The sequence below is a fragment of the Helianthus annuus genome, chromosome 16, assembly GCF_002127325.2.
Source record: "Helianthus annuus cultivar XRQ/B chromosome 16, HanXRQr2.0-SUNRISE, whole genome shotgun sequence".
In the NCBI taxonomy this organism is placed as follows: Eukaryota; Viridiplantae; Streptophyta; class Magnoliopsida; order Asterales; family Asteraceae; genus Helianthus; species Helianthus annuus.
Window position 1 is genome coordinate 206,255,786 of NC_035448.2, and position 17,733 is coordinate 206,273,518.

Genomic DNA, 17,733 nt, shown 5'->3' on the forward strand with positions numbered 1-17,733 from the left:
AAATACATATAATAGATGATAAAAAGATCCTAAATACAAAAACTTATATATAAAATGATTGTTTATTAGGAGTTCTGAAAGTTCTGTAGTTATTTAGAGTTCTGAAATGAACTCAACCCGTAGATAGATATATTATATTATAGTGTCGATGTATTAAAATCAATTGTCATTATAATAAGGGTTAAAATCATAATAAAAAATAAACTACTTTCACTGGAAGAAAATCACTCAACACATTAAAGACTCTAAAATGTAAATAATAAGAAAAAGGCTCTCAAACAAATTTTGCTATGTTAAAGTCTATACATTTGTCTAGAATATAAGATTACTCGTTACCCTTTAGAGTATTAACAATGGATCCTTATATTTATGTAAGTGAGTAGTTAGCTATAATATAAGGAATGGTTGTGAGTAGTTTTTGAGTATTTGTGAGTAGAGGAGGGAAAATATACGAGAATGTTACTGTTAATCTATAAATAAATGAGAAACATTGTTCACCCCTTATAATTTTTTTAATAGTTTTAAAGGTGGTTGTGAGTGGAAGAGAGAGGAAAAGTAATGACAAAGATATAAAAATATTATTGAATTGAAAATAATAATTTTTAGTATAGTTATATGGATATGGATAAATAATCAGATGTAAATGCTGAGCTCTTCATCAACATCTCCATTTACACCATATCTTATATCTTAGGGCCGCATTGCTACTCTATCATGCTCCCTAAAATAAGTGAAAGTATAGTGGTTCAGTAAATATACAGATTCAGTGTTCATTTTATACATTTATTCTCCATATTCTTGTGAACGGAATAAAAAGAAAAACTAACAAAAAAACATATAGTAATATTGAGCTGAATAGGGATAGTTATGATAAATAAGATACGGGAGGTTTTTAAACATCGGTAAAGTTAATCTACAAAGGCTCCTAAAAAATAGGAAGTGTACAAAGATACAATGGATTGCAAAATATAGCACAACACCGAGCAAAATATCACAATGCTGAAAAATATAACACAATTTCGAAGAAAAAAGAGTCAGTGAGTCACAAAAAAAGGTACAATGACACAAATATAGAAAAGTAATAATGATAAATAAAAGACACAATGATGTAAACAAAAAAGTGTAAAATTTAAAGCTAAACATTTAAAAACAAAAACCTAAAGTAATTGTAGAGTTTATGAGACGGTTCCAGAGCCGCTTGAATGAGGTCAATCGGAGTCTGTTTAATACTCTTTTTACGACTTCTTACTTTTAGGAGAATTTGTATTTGATTCTAACCCTTAAACATTAACAAGTTTAAGAGGCAAATGAATTTTTAGTTAAATTAGAAGTGGATAGAGAATCTAAATACTCTTTTTAACTTTTTTGCACAACTTTTGTATAACGTTTTACTAATCTAAATGTATTTTTATTTTACAATGATATGTATTATATAATGCATGGATTTTTATTTAGCAAAATTATGTTAAGAGACCTTTTTTTTACATGTTTAAGGACTTTATCTTGTGTCAAAATTACGTTAAAGAGATTTTTTCATTAAAATATGTTATTTTTTCAATGATAATAATAACCATATAAATAAATAAATAATGAGTCAAGTTCCGATCAAGCCTGAAGCCCGAACTTATAAATTAAAGCCTGTGGCAAAGCATAGTGAGGGTGTGGCCGATCCCCTGAACTTTTCGCTTAATAGTGAAAAGTATTTAGTTTTCATATAAATTTTTTTGGGTATATACGTTTTCGACCTCCCGGTTGGAAATCTCAAGATTCGCCACTCCGCCGCGCTAAACACTATTCAACAAATGAGTTGCCTGAGGCAAACACCAAGACTTTGATGATAAACAAACTAATCAAACAATAAATGACATGACCGAAGATTTAAACCAACCATTTACGTTGTTGTTATTATCAAACAATAAAATGTACTAACGTTATTACCAACAAGCATTCTGAAATACATCAATGCGTACCAAAAATACAAACACAGATCGAAATAAACACAAAGGATTGTTTCCAAATTCTGATTCAAATCTCCCCCCCGCACTTCAATCATCAAACAAACACCCGATCACAACAGAATCGTGGTCTCAGCGATCATCGAAGTAACAACATATGGGTCCATGTTGGAAGCCGGCCTACGGTCCTCGAAGTAACCCTTTCCGTCCTTCTCGGTGTCCCTCCCAACACGAATGGATGCACCACGGTTCGCCACACCCTGCCATAGCAAATTTTAAAAAATGTGTTGTGTTACACGTTGTTGCAATGTTCTGATATAACATAGCCATAGGTTACAAATAAGTTTTACCCATTTAAAGGTGTTGATGTTGGCGGTCTCGTGTTTGCCGGTGAGCCTACGCTCGTTGCCCTCACCATATGCCGCGATGTGCTCCTTGTGTCGAAGACCCAACTTTTCGATGGCTTTCTTTATTATCTCGTAGCCTCCCTCTTCTCTCATTGACTTGGTGCTAAAATTATCATGTAACCGGGATTAGGGGTGTAAACAAGCCATGCTTAATCGAGCACCTAAGCCTAGAAATAAGTTTGTTTAGTAAAAGAGCCCGAGCGTCACTTATCGAGATTGAGTAGGATGAGCATAGAACTTTTATTTAATTAATATATTCATTTGTTGTTTATATATAAAACTATGATAAAAGTAACTAAATAAAATATACTACAGTATGTCAAAAAAAAATTATAGTTATATATAAGTAAAAAGAATTATAAATGTAAAATAATTAATACCTAATAAATGACTAAAGCATGTGACATTTAAAACTATTCACAAGCTAAGGTGGGTCCCGCTAAAAACGAGCCAAGCTTGGATCGTTTACAACAGTAACCGGAATGATAATATTTTGAAAATAGTTTTATGAAATAAAAAAACCTGTAGTTTGTGTGAGCTCCTGCACCGTTCCAGTCACCCTGATCAAAATCCCACATTATATTATAAATGAGTATGTAACTAATTATAGAGTCAAGAAAAACGTTGTAAAAACTCACAGGAATAGGCTTTGGGTCGAATGAGACCACGACTCCAGCAATTTCAGTAATCCTCTGTTAAGAAAACCGGATTTCAATTCAAGCATCAAGAACGCAACCAAAAAACTTCCCAACAAAACAGAAAGAAATTATCAGGTAACCTCGAGAATGTAACGAGCAGCCCATATCTCGTCACCAGCCGAGATGCCAACAGATGGCCCGACCTGGAACTCCCACTGTGTATGGAAAAATACGTGACCCGTTACTGGTGAACAGACTAAATCAGGTTATGTTAGAACATAAAAATTTACCTGACCGGGCATGACTTCACCATTAATTCCAGATATGTTAATCCCAGCGTACAAACAAGCTTTGTAGTGAGCATCAACGATATCGCGCCCAAAAGCCTTGTCAGCACCAATACCGCAATAGTATGGGCCCTGAATCACATAAAACCGATACACTTTTTCTTAAAAGTTTTGTACAACCAAAAGAAAAAGGTTGCGATTTCAAGGTCGAATGATTACTTGAGGTCCCGGGAAACCGCCTTGTGGCCAGCCCAAGGGCCAGTTGATGCCCTTCTGCAGTAAGGTGTATTCTTGTTCAATTCCATACCTGATACACATTGTTGCAAACTGTAAATATTGAAACCGGATGTGGATGTGGATGTGGGTCGGGTTTGGAAGCGTAAATGGGGAATGTACCATGGAACTTCCTTCTCGACTTCTGGGTGGCTGAAGATTTTGGCTGCGGCGTGTCTCTTGTTGGTCGGAATTGGCTCACCGGCCGGTGTGTATGCATCGCAGATTACCTATATATTTAAGATTGTTGAAACATGTTCGTGAACTATTCAAGATCGCTTTGCTGAAAGTTTGAATTGAGCCGAGCTTGTCTAAACGTTTAGTTAAAAGTCGTCGTAGTCGTGGTCGGCAGGTGGTAGTTGCAGGTGGTGGTGGATGGTTGTGGATGGTGGTGGTCGGTAGAAAGAGTGGTTGGAAAGATGGGGGGATCAGAAAAGAATTAGTTATATACATGTAAATAAACAAGTTATAGGTTTATTTAGGTGTAAAGACTTACATGCTCTTGCTTTTATCTATAAAATTACCAAAATACCCTTCTAGTTAATGGATTTTTTGGATTGAGTTAGAGGCGGGGAGCAAAATGACGATAAGTTAGAAAAATCAGGGAGGAAAATCGCTATTTTTAAACTATTGGGGCAAAACCGTTAAAATGACCAAATCACATGAGCAAATGGAAGTTAACTCAAAAAATAAAGTTAGAAAGTTACAATCTTTTTGTCACGTTTTAAGGATAAAAATAAAGTCATTTCCTTTCTAATGGTCCTGCTATCAAAAGCAGCAAATCTTGAAAAATCAATCAATATATATACTATACTAATATAACATAAACAAAGAAAAGAAAGGCTCTAAAATATACCAAGATATTGTTACCACCCCTGAACGGATCCTTGAAAATAGCTTGAGGACTGTTTAATATATCAACATCATAAAGTCATTTAAAATGTTCAAAATTTAAGAAACAAAAATAAAAAAAAAAATAAGTATTAACCAAAAGAACAAAATACACACTAGAGGATAACTTCACTATCCTCTCCTGGGGCTTGACCAGTGCTTGATCCATCATAATTCCATTTTGGCAGCTTCTTGGGGTCACTCTCTGGCTTTGGAAGAGTCTATAAAAAAGAATTTTGTTATATAGAAAAACACGCAATATATATGATCAATACATAATCAATAATATATATATATATATATGTGTATATAGAAAATGCGATAATTATATAACACAATTGTATATTTTCATTAAATGTAATACATAAGAAGCGTATGTATGTATAATACAATTATTGCATATCTCTACTTAAAAAGGCTCCGTAGTGAACGTGCCCTTGCATCATAGTTATTAAAGGCACTAGGCGTACATCGCAAAAAAAGCGAGAGCCTGAGAAAAATAAAGCGCATAATGAAAAAATTTAAAAATATATTATGTAATAGAAAAACAATACCATTCTTCAAATAAAATAAACAAAGTCTATTATGTAACACTTTATATCATCTAATTAGTACCAAAATATTAGTGTGTCAGTGTTATAAAGTAGTTTTCCTTGAATAAAAGTAGAAATCTAGCTAGAATCTTGTTGGAATTTAGAGAATTTGGCCAGAAGCTCTCCGAAATCTAGGAATCTCGCCGGAATGTGCGCCTGAACCATCACCTAGAGAAAATTAAAGCACAATTTCCTCGATTGAAAGCGCAACTGCCTCGCCTCGCATGAAAAATGGGCCTAGACGCAAGAGGCGATAGCTTTTAACACCTATACCTTGCATATTTATGTGTACATGTATGTGGATTAAAAGCACATAGTGATTAAGCATATTCAAAGTACTTACTCTTGCTTTGCTTCGAAGGTCCATACCCGATCCACCAATCCTATATAAAAATTAACCAAAAGTAATCAATATATTATTTAAGTTTCAAAATAAAGTATAATTATTTTACATTTAATATTCGAAATTTAATTATTTTTGAAACTGACTTTACAACAAATATGGAAGAACATTAATGATCTAAAATGAGCATAAATCCAAGAAAATCACATCAAGAGTTGCAGAGATCCCTGATTTACCTACTGTTTTGACAGTTGACCAAAAGTCAACTTTTCCAATTTCAAGATATTATACATCAACCATGAACAATCAAAAAAGATCATGTATGTTGAAAAACCAGCGTTGACTTTTTTTACCATGATGAACAAGATGTTTGACCGACAACAACACACATAAATAACAAAGATCTAGATCCTATTAACAACAACAACAACAAGCACAACAACATAGACAAACTGATCAAAACCTTAAACAAAAACTAACCAGATGTATTCTGCTATGATCTTCTTGGTGGAATCTGTGAGGTTAAGATTGATGAGGTCGTTGAGGAGGGCCATTTTCTCTCTCTCTCTAGAATCTTGTCACAGAGTTATATGAAGGAGAGAGCAAGAGACGTTAAAAAGAGTGAGAAGGGTGTGCGTTTTATAGTTGTATAATCTCTTTGGTTACAATAAATAAAATATTATTTTTGTTGGTTATTTTCTTATTTTTATTATAGTATTTAATGGACTTTAGTATCTCCAAAACTTTGAATAAATCAACTCTACTAAGACAAGGAACAATGCTGGCAGCTATCATCCAGAAGGTAACAAATAAAGTGATGGTGTGTATTTCTAAAAGTATTTTTGGAAAAAGAAATTAAATGCAGTGTTTAATACTTTAATTGGCATAAAAAAATATAACTTTAATTGATGATACTTTTTTTTTTTTTTTTTTTTTTTTGAACGGCAAATTTGGATCACTGACGGACCACTGGAGTATCATCGTGCCACCAGCAGAACCACCCGATCATATCCATCTCCACTAGGCAATAATGCCTATACACCAATTCAGGAGGAAACCCAATAAATCTGGGAAAAAAGTTAATTAATATTTTTCTAAAATTAAAGTGGATATGATTCTTAAGGAGTAAATTACAAGTTTTGCCCTTTATGTTTATATCAAATTGTAGGCGCTGTCCTTTAGGCTAAAAGTTGACAGGCGGTGTCCTTTACCTTTCAAAATCTTGCACGTTTTGTCCTTTAGGCCAAACCTGATTAGAAATCTCAGTTAATTCTTGTCATGTGCAATACACATGAGGGTAAAATGGTCTTTTTTATTTTTTTCCCTCTCAACCCTACAATTAATCATAGCAATAAACCCACCAAGAACAGACGCACACGGCACACGGCTCCAGATCACTCTCATGGTTGACAATTTTTTCTTCCAAAAACTCAATTCCAACCATACAAGCCCTAGAATCAAAAACCCCCAATTTATCTCTAACGGATTGCTTTTGAAGTTGATCTATTTGTTCTCTAACATCGTTATTAATCAAACAGTTGAATTCATGTATCGGAAGAACATCTAAAAAGGTGGAAGTTTCTTGATTCAGATCATGAAAATGACCGGAAATTGAAGGGTTTTGAAGCAACAGCCATAACTTACTAGAACATGTGCAGTAATCAAGAAGAATTTCGGATCGGTAAAGCAGAAGGTACAACACCTTAAAGCATAAGACCACCGTTGACGGTAAGTTTGACCCCGACTCGTCGGGATTACGAATGATGGATAGGGTTTTTAGTAACCCTACGATGTCGTTTCGAGATGCACCAGTGCTAAGAAGGCGTCTAACAATGGGTGGGCTAGTCCTTTGAAGGGGTTTATGAGGGAAGATGAGTATTTGCAGAGTTTGCATTTTGGTTCTTTGAGGATTGATGGGTGTAGAGTGAATATGTCTTTGCCTATTGTGTTGGCTATTGATGATTAGACTAAAGAGAGAATTGGTGGAGATAAGGATGTGGCTTTGGTTGGGCCTGATTCTAACACAGTTGCTATTTTAAGAAGGTTTGTGTTTCTGTCCTACATCTTGGTTATGACTTATGATCAATGCTTTTATTGTTAGTTATGATTAAAATATTATGCGTATGATTATTTGTATAACAATGCTTTTATTGTTAGTTATGATTAAAATATTATGCGTATGATTATTTGTATAAATGTAGTTGAGACGTGTATGTGCATAGAGTGTGAAGTCAAAATAATCAGATTTGATGGTGTTTGGTTGTGCTATCGAAATAATTCTGGGTGAAGATTTGTTCAAATCTTGGATGGGTTTTAATATTTGGTGGTGGGTAAATGGAGGAATAGAAAGGGTTGAAAGCGAAAAAGACCATTTTACCCTCATGTGCATTGCACATGACAAGAATTAACTGAGATTTCTAACCAGGTTTGGCCTAAATGACAAAACGTGCAAGATTTTGAAAGGTAAAGGACACCGCCTGTCAACTTTTGGCCAAAAGGACAGCGCCTGCAATTTGATGTAAACATAAAGGACAAAACTTGTAATTTACTCGATTCTTAGGCTATGGGTTGGTGGTTTGGTCATGGATTGCCACGTATGACCATGGAATTACCGCTACACCGCCCCCTGTGCAAACCATGGTGGTTCACATGGTTTAATTCGTGACAACCATGGTCATCTTTTAATTAATTATGAGATTTTGGTTGGCATGGGAGGATAGTGGATGATAGTGGGGGTCATGGTCCACACCATATAGGATAATAAATTAGGTTGGTAGATGAAGGTGGGGTGAGGAGTCGACCATGAAGTTGGGTCAGACTAAATTCTTTGAATCCAACGGAGTTTCTAGTCACAAAAGCAATTGTGTCCCATTTGTCAGGTAGTGATCTTAGAAACCTACTATTTAGAGTTGATTTAGCAAATTCAACATTAACTGTTGTGTTAGTGATTCTCCTTTGACATGGCAAACGTTTCATATTTTTGATTCAAAACCTCCCTATTATTTTCTATAACCTCTTCTGTTCCACCGAACTGCTCTTTTAGAGCATCGCACGACTCTTTGGCACTGTTACAATGTAACAGTCCAGCATAAATGTCATTTGGAAGAGCTGAGGCTACTATGCTAAAAGCCTTTGCATCTAATTCAATTTTCTGAAAATCTTGTTCTGAGTAGTTTTCAAGGCTTTTAGGCACAAAGCCTTTGGGATCTTCAGTACTAGGCACCATTGGAACGTGTGGTCCAAAGATGACTGACTTCCAGCAGCTGGTGTTTTGCTGAGCTAACACATGGCCCATCCTACGTTGCCAGATATTGTACTCGGATCTGACAAGCATAGGTGGCTTGAACAGTGTTCCGGTGTTGTGAGGGTCATGCGATTGTGATGTCATCTTGGTTGATTTTACAAAAGTTTTCGAATAATCAACTTTGTACGTGATTACCCTTTTACTCTGTTTTTTTTAAACTGATACGAACAACTTTAAGTATCAATAGATTTGAGCTGAACTTTTATGTCAAATTGATTGTTAGATCGAATTTGACTCTCCTATGCTCTGATACCAATTGTTAGGATATGAGTTTCTTTTGATTGTGTTGTTTAACTAAAATGGAAGATGAAACAGAGAAATATGTGCAGCGGAAATGGAAATAAACTTTATAACACAATCATAGAAGAATAGTGTTCAGCAAACATGATTTCATTAGTCGAAAAATTGTATCAATTACAAAGATCAACTATGCATGCATGCAACACTAAACTCCCCCTCAGCCTGAGCTCACTAGTTTGTTCGTACAAGATGACTGGTGCAAAAGAGCTAATAGAACAGTACATGTACTGTTCTATTTATAGTACAATCCTAACCACTGAGCATCTAAGCTGACGTCACCTAGACAGTGACATCTAACAGATAACAAACTCTAACAACTGATACATGCAAAACACTGATACAATAAACAACTGATTATATAAACACTGATGCAGCTTCCCACTGTTGTTGCCTAAGCACTGATGTTGGAGATCAGTGCTTTCTTCAAAGGGTGATTAGACCTTGAGTCAACAGTGCTTTAGTCTTCATCAGTACTTGAGAAACAACAGTTGTTAGGACTTCAGTCTTTATACCTCAGCAGTTCTTTGATTAACAATTGTTGTGAAGATCAGCACTTAGGAATCATCAGCTGATAGAAAACACTGTCATTGGGGAGAATCTAGGACATACACTGCTTATTGTGATCAACTGTTGAGAACCAGTTTTGGCCTTTCATATCATCTGTTCTTCTGGGCTTGATTACATGGGCTAACAATTACGGTTCGATTTAACGGATTCCGCATGTTAAATCGAATTCACTGCAGAACTAGAGATCGTTTACGATCTGATCCTTAACTCACAAGTGGTATTAGAGCACGGATAGCTCTGCGTGTAATCATTGATCGAATCAGACGAGTTTCGGTATCTTTCGGTGTGTTGTTTGAATTTTTCAAAGTGATTTGGTTGTTTTTCGGTTTGTTTCGATGAAATTTTGAACATTTCCATCTGCTTTAGTCTGTTTCAATGTGATTTTCGAACAACTTTACACAGTTTACATCAAATTTAGATTGTTTCGATTAAAGTTTCAAAAAGTTTGAACATTTTTAACTGATTTCGAAATGATTTTCAATTGATTTTAATCTGTTCGAACAGTTTTGAAGAAATTCGGTTAGTTTCGAATCATGATTTGAACATTCTGATTGATTTCAATCTGTTTTGATGAATTCCAATTGAGTTTCGGTGTGTTTCCAGACATTTCGGACAAGTTTCTTTGGTTCGATCAAAGTCGAAAACATTTCGGAATGTTCTTATCACTTTAAAACTGTATGAACGATTGAAACTAATTAACTAAAAATAAAGTGTAAGATTTTCATTCATAATATCAGTTCTTTTCATTCGAATGTGACTGTGAAGAGCTGATTGTGCATCAGATAGTTGAGTTTTTTCTGCATTCTTTTCAATTTGGCTTCGAACATGTTTGGAATTGTGTGTTGATTGATCAATATTGTTGTTCTAAAAAGAAAGATTCCGATCATTGGTAAATCACGTTCTTAAAAAGAAAAAAAAATTGATTTGCAGCTGATTATTACTGTTTGATAAACAAAGAAGAAGTATTATTTGCAGCACTTTGATTGTGTCATTAAAGAAGTGAATTGAGCGGCTGAATGTTCTTGTTTGTCTGGGTTTTGAGAAGAAGATAATATGTATTAGCGACACTTGATGTTTAAGTAACAGTGGGTATTTGTTCAAGGAAATAGAGGAATTTGTAGGTTAGCCGTTTTGTGTCATATTAAGCTGATAATTGAAGCATGAGTTGAGATGATTATATGCGACGGTTGTATAGGTTGAGAAAAGTCTTTGTGCGTTTGCTGGATATAGATTTTATAAGTGATGTTTGATTGTTTTGAGAGACAGACAAAGAAAGAAAAGATTAGGGTTGCACATTTTTTAAAAAAAATTTAAGTGATTTTAGTGATTAGACATCATTGTAGGTTATTTCGAAAATTAACAAAAGTGTGAAATATTCATTTTTGTTGGGCCGAATTTTTGAGATACAAGTGTATATTGGGCTGCATTTCGTAGGTGGGTTGACATAAAACTGGGTCGTATAAGTTTTGTTGATATTATATTTGGGCCGTGTGTGATAAGAATTCGAAGTGGGATAATTGTTCAAGTTGGACCGCAAGTTTATTGAAAATTGATTTTGGGCCAATAAATTTGCATATTTGGGTCTGTGATTCGAGTTTGTGACGGATTTCTTGGTTACAAACGTTTAGTGGGACTCGTGAAAGTTGGAATATGTGGGTCATTTGGTCACTAGTAGGCTATAAATTTTGAGTTGGGATTGTTGAACCGTGTTTAACAAGATCAAAGGGTTTAACAAAGTTGTGTTTAAAATGTTTAACAAAATGTATGCTTAGGATGATGGTGTTGAGGTGCATTGGCAGATGCAGGATGAAGATAGAAGAAAAATTTGGGTTAAAAGATTTGAACATTTTCGGTGTAAAAAAGATGAAACGTTGGATCAGTTGGACGAACGGTATTGTGATTTACTTAGCAAGTTAAGGTGTTACGAGGTAAGAATGTCGGATGCTGAAAAGATGTCGAAATTTGAAGATGCCTTACCTTCATAATGGAGTCAAGCTTTACCTAGGCTCCTCATGGTATGTATACGAAGTGGATGGTTCGAAGAGGTCACAATATTGTACCGAGTGAGGATTACCGCAAATGGTACAATACTCTTCTTCATAATCATCCTCTTCATAGTGGTAATTGTAACCTCCTGAGTATTGATCCATAAGAATCACTCAGCAGACCACAAAAGAGTCTCGGGACCAGAAAACAAATTAAAAACGGAAACAGAGGTTCACCATGGCCCTGTGTTCAGTGAGCACGACCCGTGGTCAGATTCTGTATCTGGGCGTTTTTTAAAATTATTACTGGTTTGGTTCAGCACGGGGGCGTGTTCAGTGAGCACGACCCCGTGTTCAGACTCTGTATATGGGTGTTTTGAAATGTTTTGTTATTTTTATGCAGCACGGGGGAGTGTTCAGCGAGCACGGTCCCGTGTTCAGACTACTGTCATGCAAAATGTTCCTAAAAATGTAAAAATGTGCGCGCAGTTTTAAAAAGGTTTTAAAAAATGATTAGGCCATCGATTTTAAGCTTTTTTAAAATCCATGTGTCCCTGTCAACGGCGCCAAAAATTTGGTGTGTGTGAAGCGTGATATGATTTTATTAATATTTTAAGCCTAATTTTTCGCATTAGTCAAGTTTTAAATTTATAAAACACGATATTCTACTAACACTAAACACACACTTGGGCAAGTGCACCCATCGTGGGCGCAGTATAGCGTTGGTAAGATACCGAGGTCGTCCAAGGACACAAGAGCTTTTAGTACTGGTTTATCCCTAACATCTAATCAATCTAAATTTTTGAGAAAAAGTTTAAAACATGAAAAATAAAAACTAAAAATGCAGAAATAAAAACAAAATAAAAACAGATAGACAAGATGAATCACTTGGATCCGACTCGCCTTTAATATATCCTTTGATGATTTTCGCACTTTTGGATTTTTAAGAGATTATCTTAGTTATAGTAGTAGACCCCTCTTTGAAGGTGACGTTACCCTCAACCCAGTGGTTTGAGTCAGCAAGGATACAATCCCAAAGGGTCGGAATATTGAACGATAATTAATTAAGTTATTAATGCGAAAAGTAGTAGACCCCTCTTTTGAAGGTGACATTACCCTCGGCTAAGTGGTTTGAGTCAGCATGGATACAATCCGATGTAGCCGGTTTAATGTATTAATAGTAGTTTACATATGAGGGGTTCAAGCCATTCTCACCCCCGCCATCCAATAACAGTGGGTATTGAAGGAGGTCCTAATAAGCTTGAACCAGGTCCTTGCAGGATCTATACACTGAGCAAGCCAAGAACCTTACAAAACCATTCCCTTAACCCCCGACCAGGTAGCCAACATGCCTCTATATAGACCTTAGAGACATGAATGGTGTTAATCTTTTACTTTATATAGACAGTAAAGTAATGCCAAGACACCACAGACAAATGATAAGGAAAATTCACCTTCAACATATGAAACTAGTTATTAAAGTCATTAATACAAAACCAAATAAAAAGTGCCGAAAGATTAAAAATCAAAAGTAATACATAAAAGACTTGTCTTCACCAAGTGATGTAACAGGCTTAGCCAAACATGACCTTTGATTGGCAAGAACTCTTACGATCAATCTTGGATCCCGAGACTACTACACACTCTAAAGATGGATGATGGTGGTGGGTGTTGGTGGTGTAGTGGTGGTGGAATGGTGGCAAAGTGGGAGAGTAGTGGTTTGCCAAGGGATGCCTTTGAAGTGAACCAAGCACCCCTATTTATAGCCTGTACAGAGTCCTGGCCACGGCCCCGTGTCCAGTGGGCACGCCCCCGTGGCCAGCCTTTTCTCTTCCTTCATTAAATGCATTGTCAGCAGAGGGCCCCACACGGCCCCGTGGTTAGCGGGCATGGCCCCGTGGGTAGAATCGTATCTGTACTATCAAGATTTTGCAAGATTCTACGTATCTTAGCGTTGACCATGCCCCGTGTCGAGCTGGGCACGCCCCCGAGGTGGGTGTCACACCCCAACCGATGGCGGAAACATCGGGATGAGACGTACAAACTGTTCAAAGACATCATAACACTAAATGTGACAATGTAATTAAAATTTCATTTATTAAATTACCAAAGTTCATACATAATCAAGAAAAAGGAAATAACAACATAATACATGATTTATTTCTAGGTGGGTTTCTAAGCCATCCTAATCAATTCTTCGAATCTTGATTCCTCATCCTGCAGTATGCATTTAAAATAAAGTCAACAACACATGTTGGCGAGTATACAAGTTTGAATATAGCATAATATGTTTAAAATAGTTTAACTTGATCAAATCCACGTGAATACATGAGATCATATTAACAGTTATACTCGTAACGATGAAATCTATGTGTTCAAACCAAAGTTTAACGCAATTAACATAGCCTAACCCTCGAAAGGGTGGTAACATAGAATAAAAATCCTAACAGTACCCATAATATTATGGGAGGGGCGTTACAACCTACATCGCTGCCATTGTTAGGGGAGGCTTGCAAAGTTAATGAACACATAATCATAAATGTTTAACATTAGCATAACATGATTAACATGAGTCAAATAGATTCACAAGAAATGTGGATATATAGTGCAAAAATGTTTAACATAGTGTGTTTTGATATAGGAAATGCATACTACACCCAAAAGTGTAAAATAGAAAATGGGTCATGTATACTCACCTTAGAGTGCGTTGCGTATTCTTGGAATAAGATAGAATAATAGAATAATAGATTTCCCAAGAGGCGTGCACAAGAAGATTACCCTATTAAGTTGGAAGGATTTTGTTAAATATTGGGAATTTTGGGAATTATAATATGACAATTAAATAGGTAAAATAAATACTAATCTTACCAAAACATCACAAATAGAATTTCCAAAATGTTGGATTAAATAAATAAAAATTTAAATATGTATATAATTATTTTAGATTAACAATCTTAAACAAATAATCTAGTATCAATTAACAATTCTATAAATAATAAATCTATTTATAAAATTCTAGTTATATAAAATAAGATAATAAATCAAAAAAAATTAAATAATAAATTCTGGAATTAATAAATAAATGCAATATAAATTCTGTTTTTATTAATTTAAAAATTCTGATTTAATATATATAAACAATAATTCTGATGCATATAAAATAATAATTCTGTTTTAAATAAATAAACAATAAAAATTCTGAAATAACTAATATTCTGAAATAATTAATAAAATTCCGAAAAATAATTCTGATATTTAAATAATAATTCTGATTATATAAATAACAAAAATAATAATTCTGATTTAATCAATAATAATTCTGAAATATATATATAATTCTGAAAATAATAAAAATTTCTGAATTAAATAAATAAGAAATAAAATTTTGAAATAATAAATATAAATTCTGAAATAATAAATCTGTTTTCTAAATAAATATATCTGATTTTATTTTATTATTAAGATTCATATATTAACAAATATAAACCTGATTTATATATTAATATATAATATAATTAACCTAGTTTTAATAATATAATAATAATAATAATATTAATAATAATAATATAACAGTTACTGTAATAATTATCACGATCGGAAAAGAAAGACGGGTCGGAAGTGTTTACCGGTGCGACGACGGTGGCGGGTGGTGGTCAGCGGCGGAGACTCAGGCGTTCCGGCGACGAGACGGCTTCTCCGGCGAACGAAGATGAAGTCGGGTTCCGGGTTTGCGTTTGGTTTGGTTGTGATTTCGTGAGCCGAGAATGAGTGTGAAAGGAACGAAAGTGAGGAAGGGTTGCTCGGGTTTTATAACGATACGGTGGCCGACGGTTTCAAGAACCGGAAGGTCACCGGTTTTCCTTTGAGTTATGAAGGGTCGGGTCCGATCAATTATCAATCGGAGAAGACAATGAGTAGTCACTGGCGGTTATTGTTTTGATTCAAATTCAGCATTTAATACACGTTAAATAGAATTAGGATCCAAATTCTTTCGGATGTGGTATACCCAACCGGCTGGTTAAGTTTCTGTTTGCTGTACTGAAGGTCGCGGGTTCGAAACCCGGGTCGCGCATTTACTTGGGATTTAATCCCTTTTTTTTATATCAGTTAGTTTAACTAACTGGGTTAGCCACTAACTGAGTTTTCTGACTCAGTTAGTGCTGCCCTTTAGTAAACTTAACCTGGTTAGTCTTATTTAACCGGGTTTTCACCAACGGGGTTAGTTTAGTTAACGAAAATGCTTAAAATCAAAGAAAATTCAGAAAGTAATTATTTATTTAATTTAAATTGTTATTTTATTTATCTAAAATATTAATAAAATAATAAAAAAATCAAATTTAACCCAAACTTCAATATTTTTACCGAATTAGCGTATAAATTCCCAATTTTTGTACGGCTTAGGGTAATCTCTTGGCAATGATGAATTAAAGAGCTGGAATTAAGATGTAATTTCTCTGTTTTTACGTGTTTAACATAGTTTCAACGTGTTTCAATTGTTTCAACAATACATAGCATTCAAACACAAAATATGGATAAAATCATGCATTTTCATTATGATTTCAAGTCTCGAGTACAATTTGGAATTAGAAACAAATACCACGAAGGTACAACTTACAAAAATAGAAAGTACAGGTAGACTTGCCAAAAATGGAAAGATTGAAAATACGAGATGTCACAGTCTCCCCTACTTTAGGAGATTTCGTCCTCGAAATCTAAGAGGAAAACTTTTGAAAAGATGACATCTAATGATTCAAAAAGAGGGAAATAAATGAGACTTTGATCATAATGTTTTTGTTTAGGAAAATTGATTTCATGTATGCATCACATAGCACATTGTTTTTCACATAATTTGTCAAATAGGTTCACATAGATTAACATAGCATTGCACATAGAATAATATGATGTTACACATAGAATATCATGTATAATGAAAGCAAGATAAATTTAGTTTGTTCACGATAGAGTAATTATTAATTGTTTTAGATTGCGATAATAACGTGATTCGTGTTCCCAAACTTGAAATGAAGATAACGCTCAAATGTAAATCACATGATAATTGAGGTAACATAAAAAAGAGATTTATCATAAAAATATGGAGTGTCACGGAACGTAACATAGACTATTCCAAAGTGAATCGAAATCCTTTTCGAATTAAGGAGACGTGCTTTGGCCTAATAGACAAACACTCTCATCGAGGAACGACTAACGATGTTTGTCCTTCCAGTTACTACACGTCCTTAATCGATTGGGAAAATCGAAACTTTGGCGAGATCGAAAATCAAGGAATGGGACTAGTTAACAAGATGCGAGTTTCACCTCTAACTTGATAACATCGTACCCTAATGTGGTTGGTACTCATCCAAGGATGAGGGTCCACTAGAATATGAAATGGAAAACTCCCAACAAGGTTTGGATATCACTCCTAACTTGAGGGTAGATTTCGTGCAAAAATCAAAGTATAGCTGAGTGAAAATCATCACCAAGTGTGGGAATCACCCCTATCTTGATGAATCATTTCGATTGTGTTGTAAGAGTGTCTTCAAAGCTTCCAAGTGTGTATTGTGTTAGCCTTAGGAAAGGCTTGTATATTAGAAGTCCAAAAGAATAGAGAGAAGCAAAGAAGAGAGAAAAGGATAATGTCTTTAACAGCAAGTAAATGAGAAAGCTCCTAAACTATAGACTAGGCAAGCAAGGCATTCCTAATTCCCTATAGTTATGGCTCTGATACCAATCTGGTATCAGAGTACTCCTACTATAGACTAGGGAAAAGAAAGGCAATTCTACCTAATTCCCTATAGTTATGGCTCTGATACCAATCTGTCACACCCCAACCGATGGCGGAAACATCGGGATGAGACGTACAAACTGTTCAAAGACATCATAACACTAAATGTGACAATATAATTAAAATTTCATTTATTAAATTACCAAAGTTCATACATAATCAAGAAAAAGGAAATAACAACATAATACATGATTTATTTCTAGGTGGGTTTCTAAGCCATCCTAATCAATTCTTCGAATCTTGATTCCTCATCCTGCAGTATGCATTTAAAATAAAGTCAACAACACATGTTGGCGAGTATACAAGTTTGAATATAGCATAATATGTTTAAAATAGTTTAACTTGATCAAATCCACGTGAATACATGAGATCATATTAACAGTTATACTCGTAACGATGAAATCT

At 34.7% G+C, this 17,733-nt stretch overlaps 1 protein-coding gene across 1 annotated transcript; it reads right to left on the reverse strand.

The window, feature by feature from the left end:
• Positions 1 to 1,877: 1,877 nt before the first annotated feature.
• Positions 1,878 to 6,121, reverse strand: LOC110915682 (glutamine synthetase nodule isozyme). Its single transcript, XM_022160412.2, has 12 exons — positions 5,868 to 6,121; positions 5,388 to 5,427; positions 4,569 to 4,672; positions 4,417 to 4,465; positions 3,684 to 3,790; positions 3,507 to 3,594; positions 3,291 to 3,419; positions 3,141 to 3,215; positions 3,001 to 3,054; positions 2,885 to 2,922; positions 2,306 to 2,465; positions 1,878 to 2,215 (listed from the first exon to the last, which is right to left on the reverse strand). The coding sequence occupies exons 1-12, from the start codon at positions 5,939 to 5,941 to the stop codon at positions 2,069 to 2,071; spliced, it is 1,065 nt and encodes a 354-aa protein (XP_022016104.1). The 5' UTR covers positions 5,942 to 6,121; the 3' UTR covers positions 1,878 to 2,068.
• Positions 6,122 to 17,733: the final 11,612 nt, after the last annotated feature.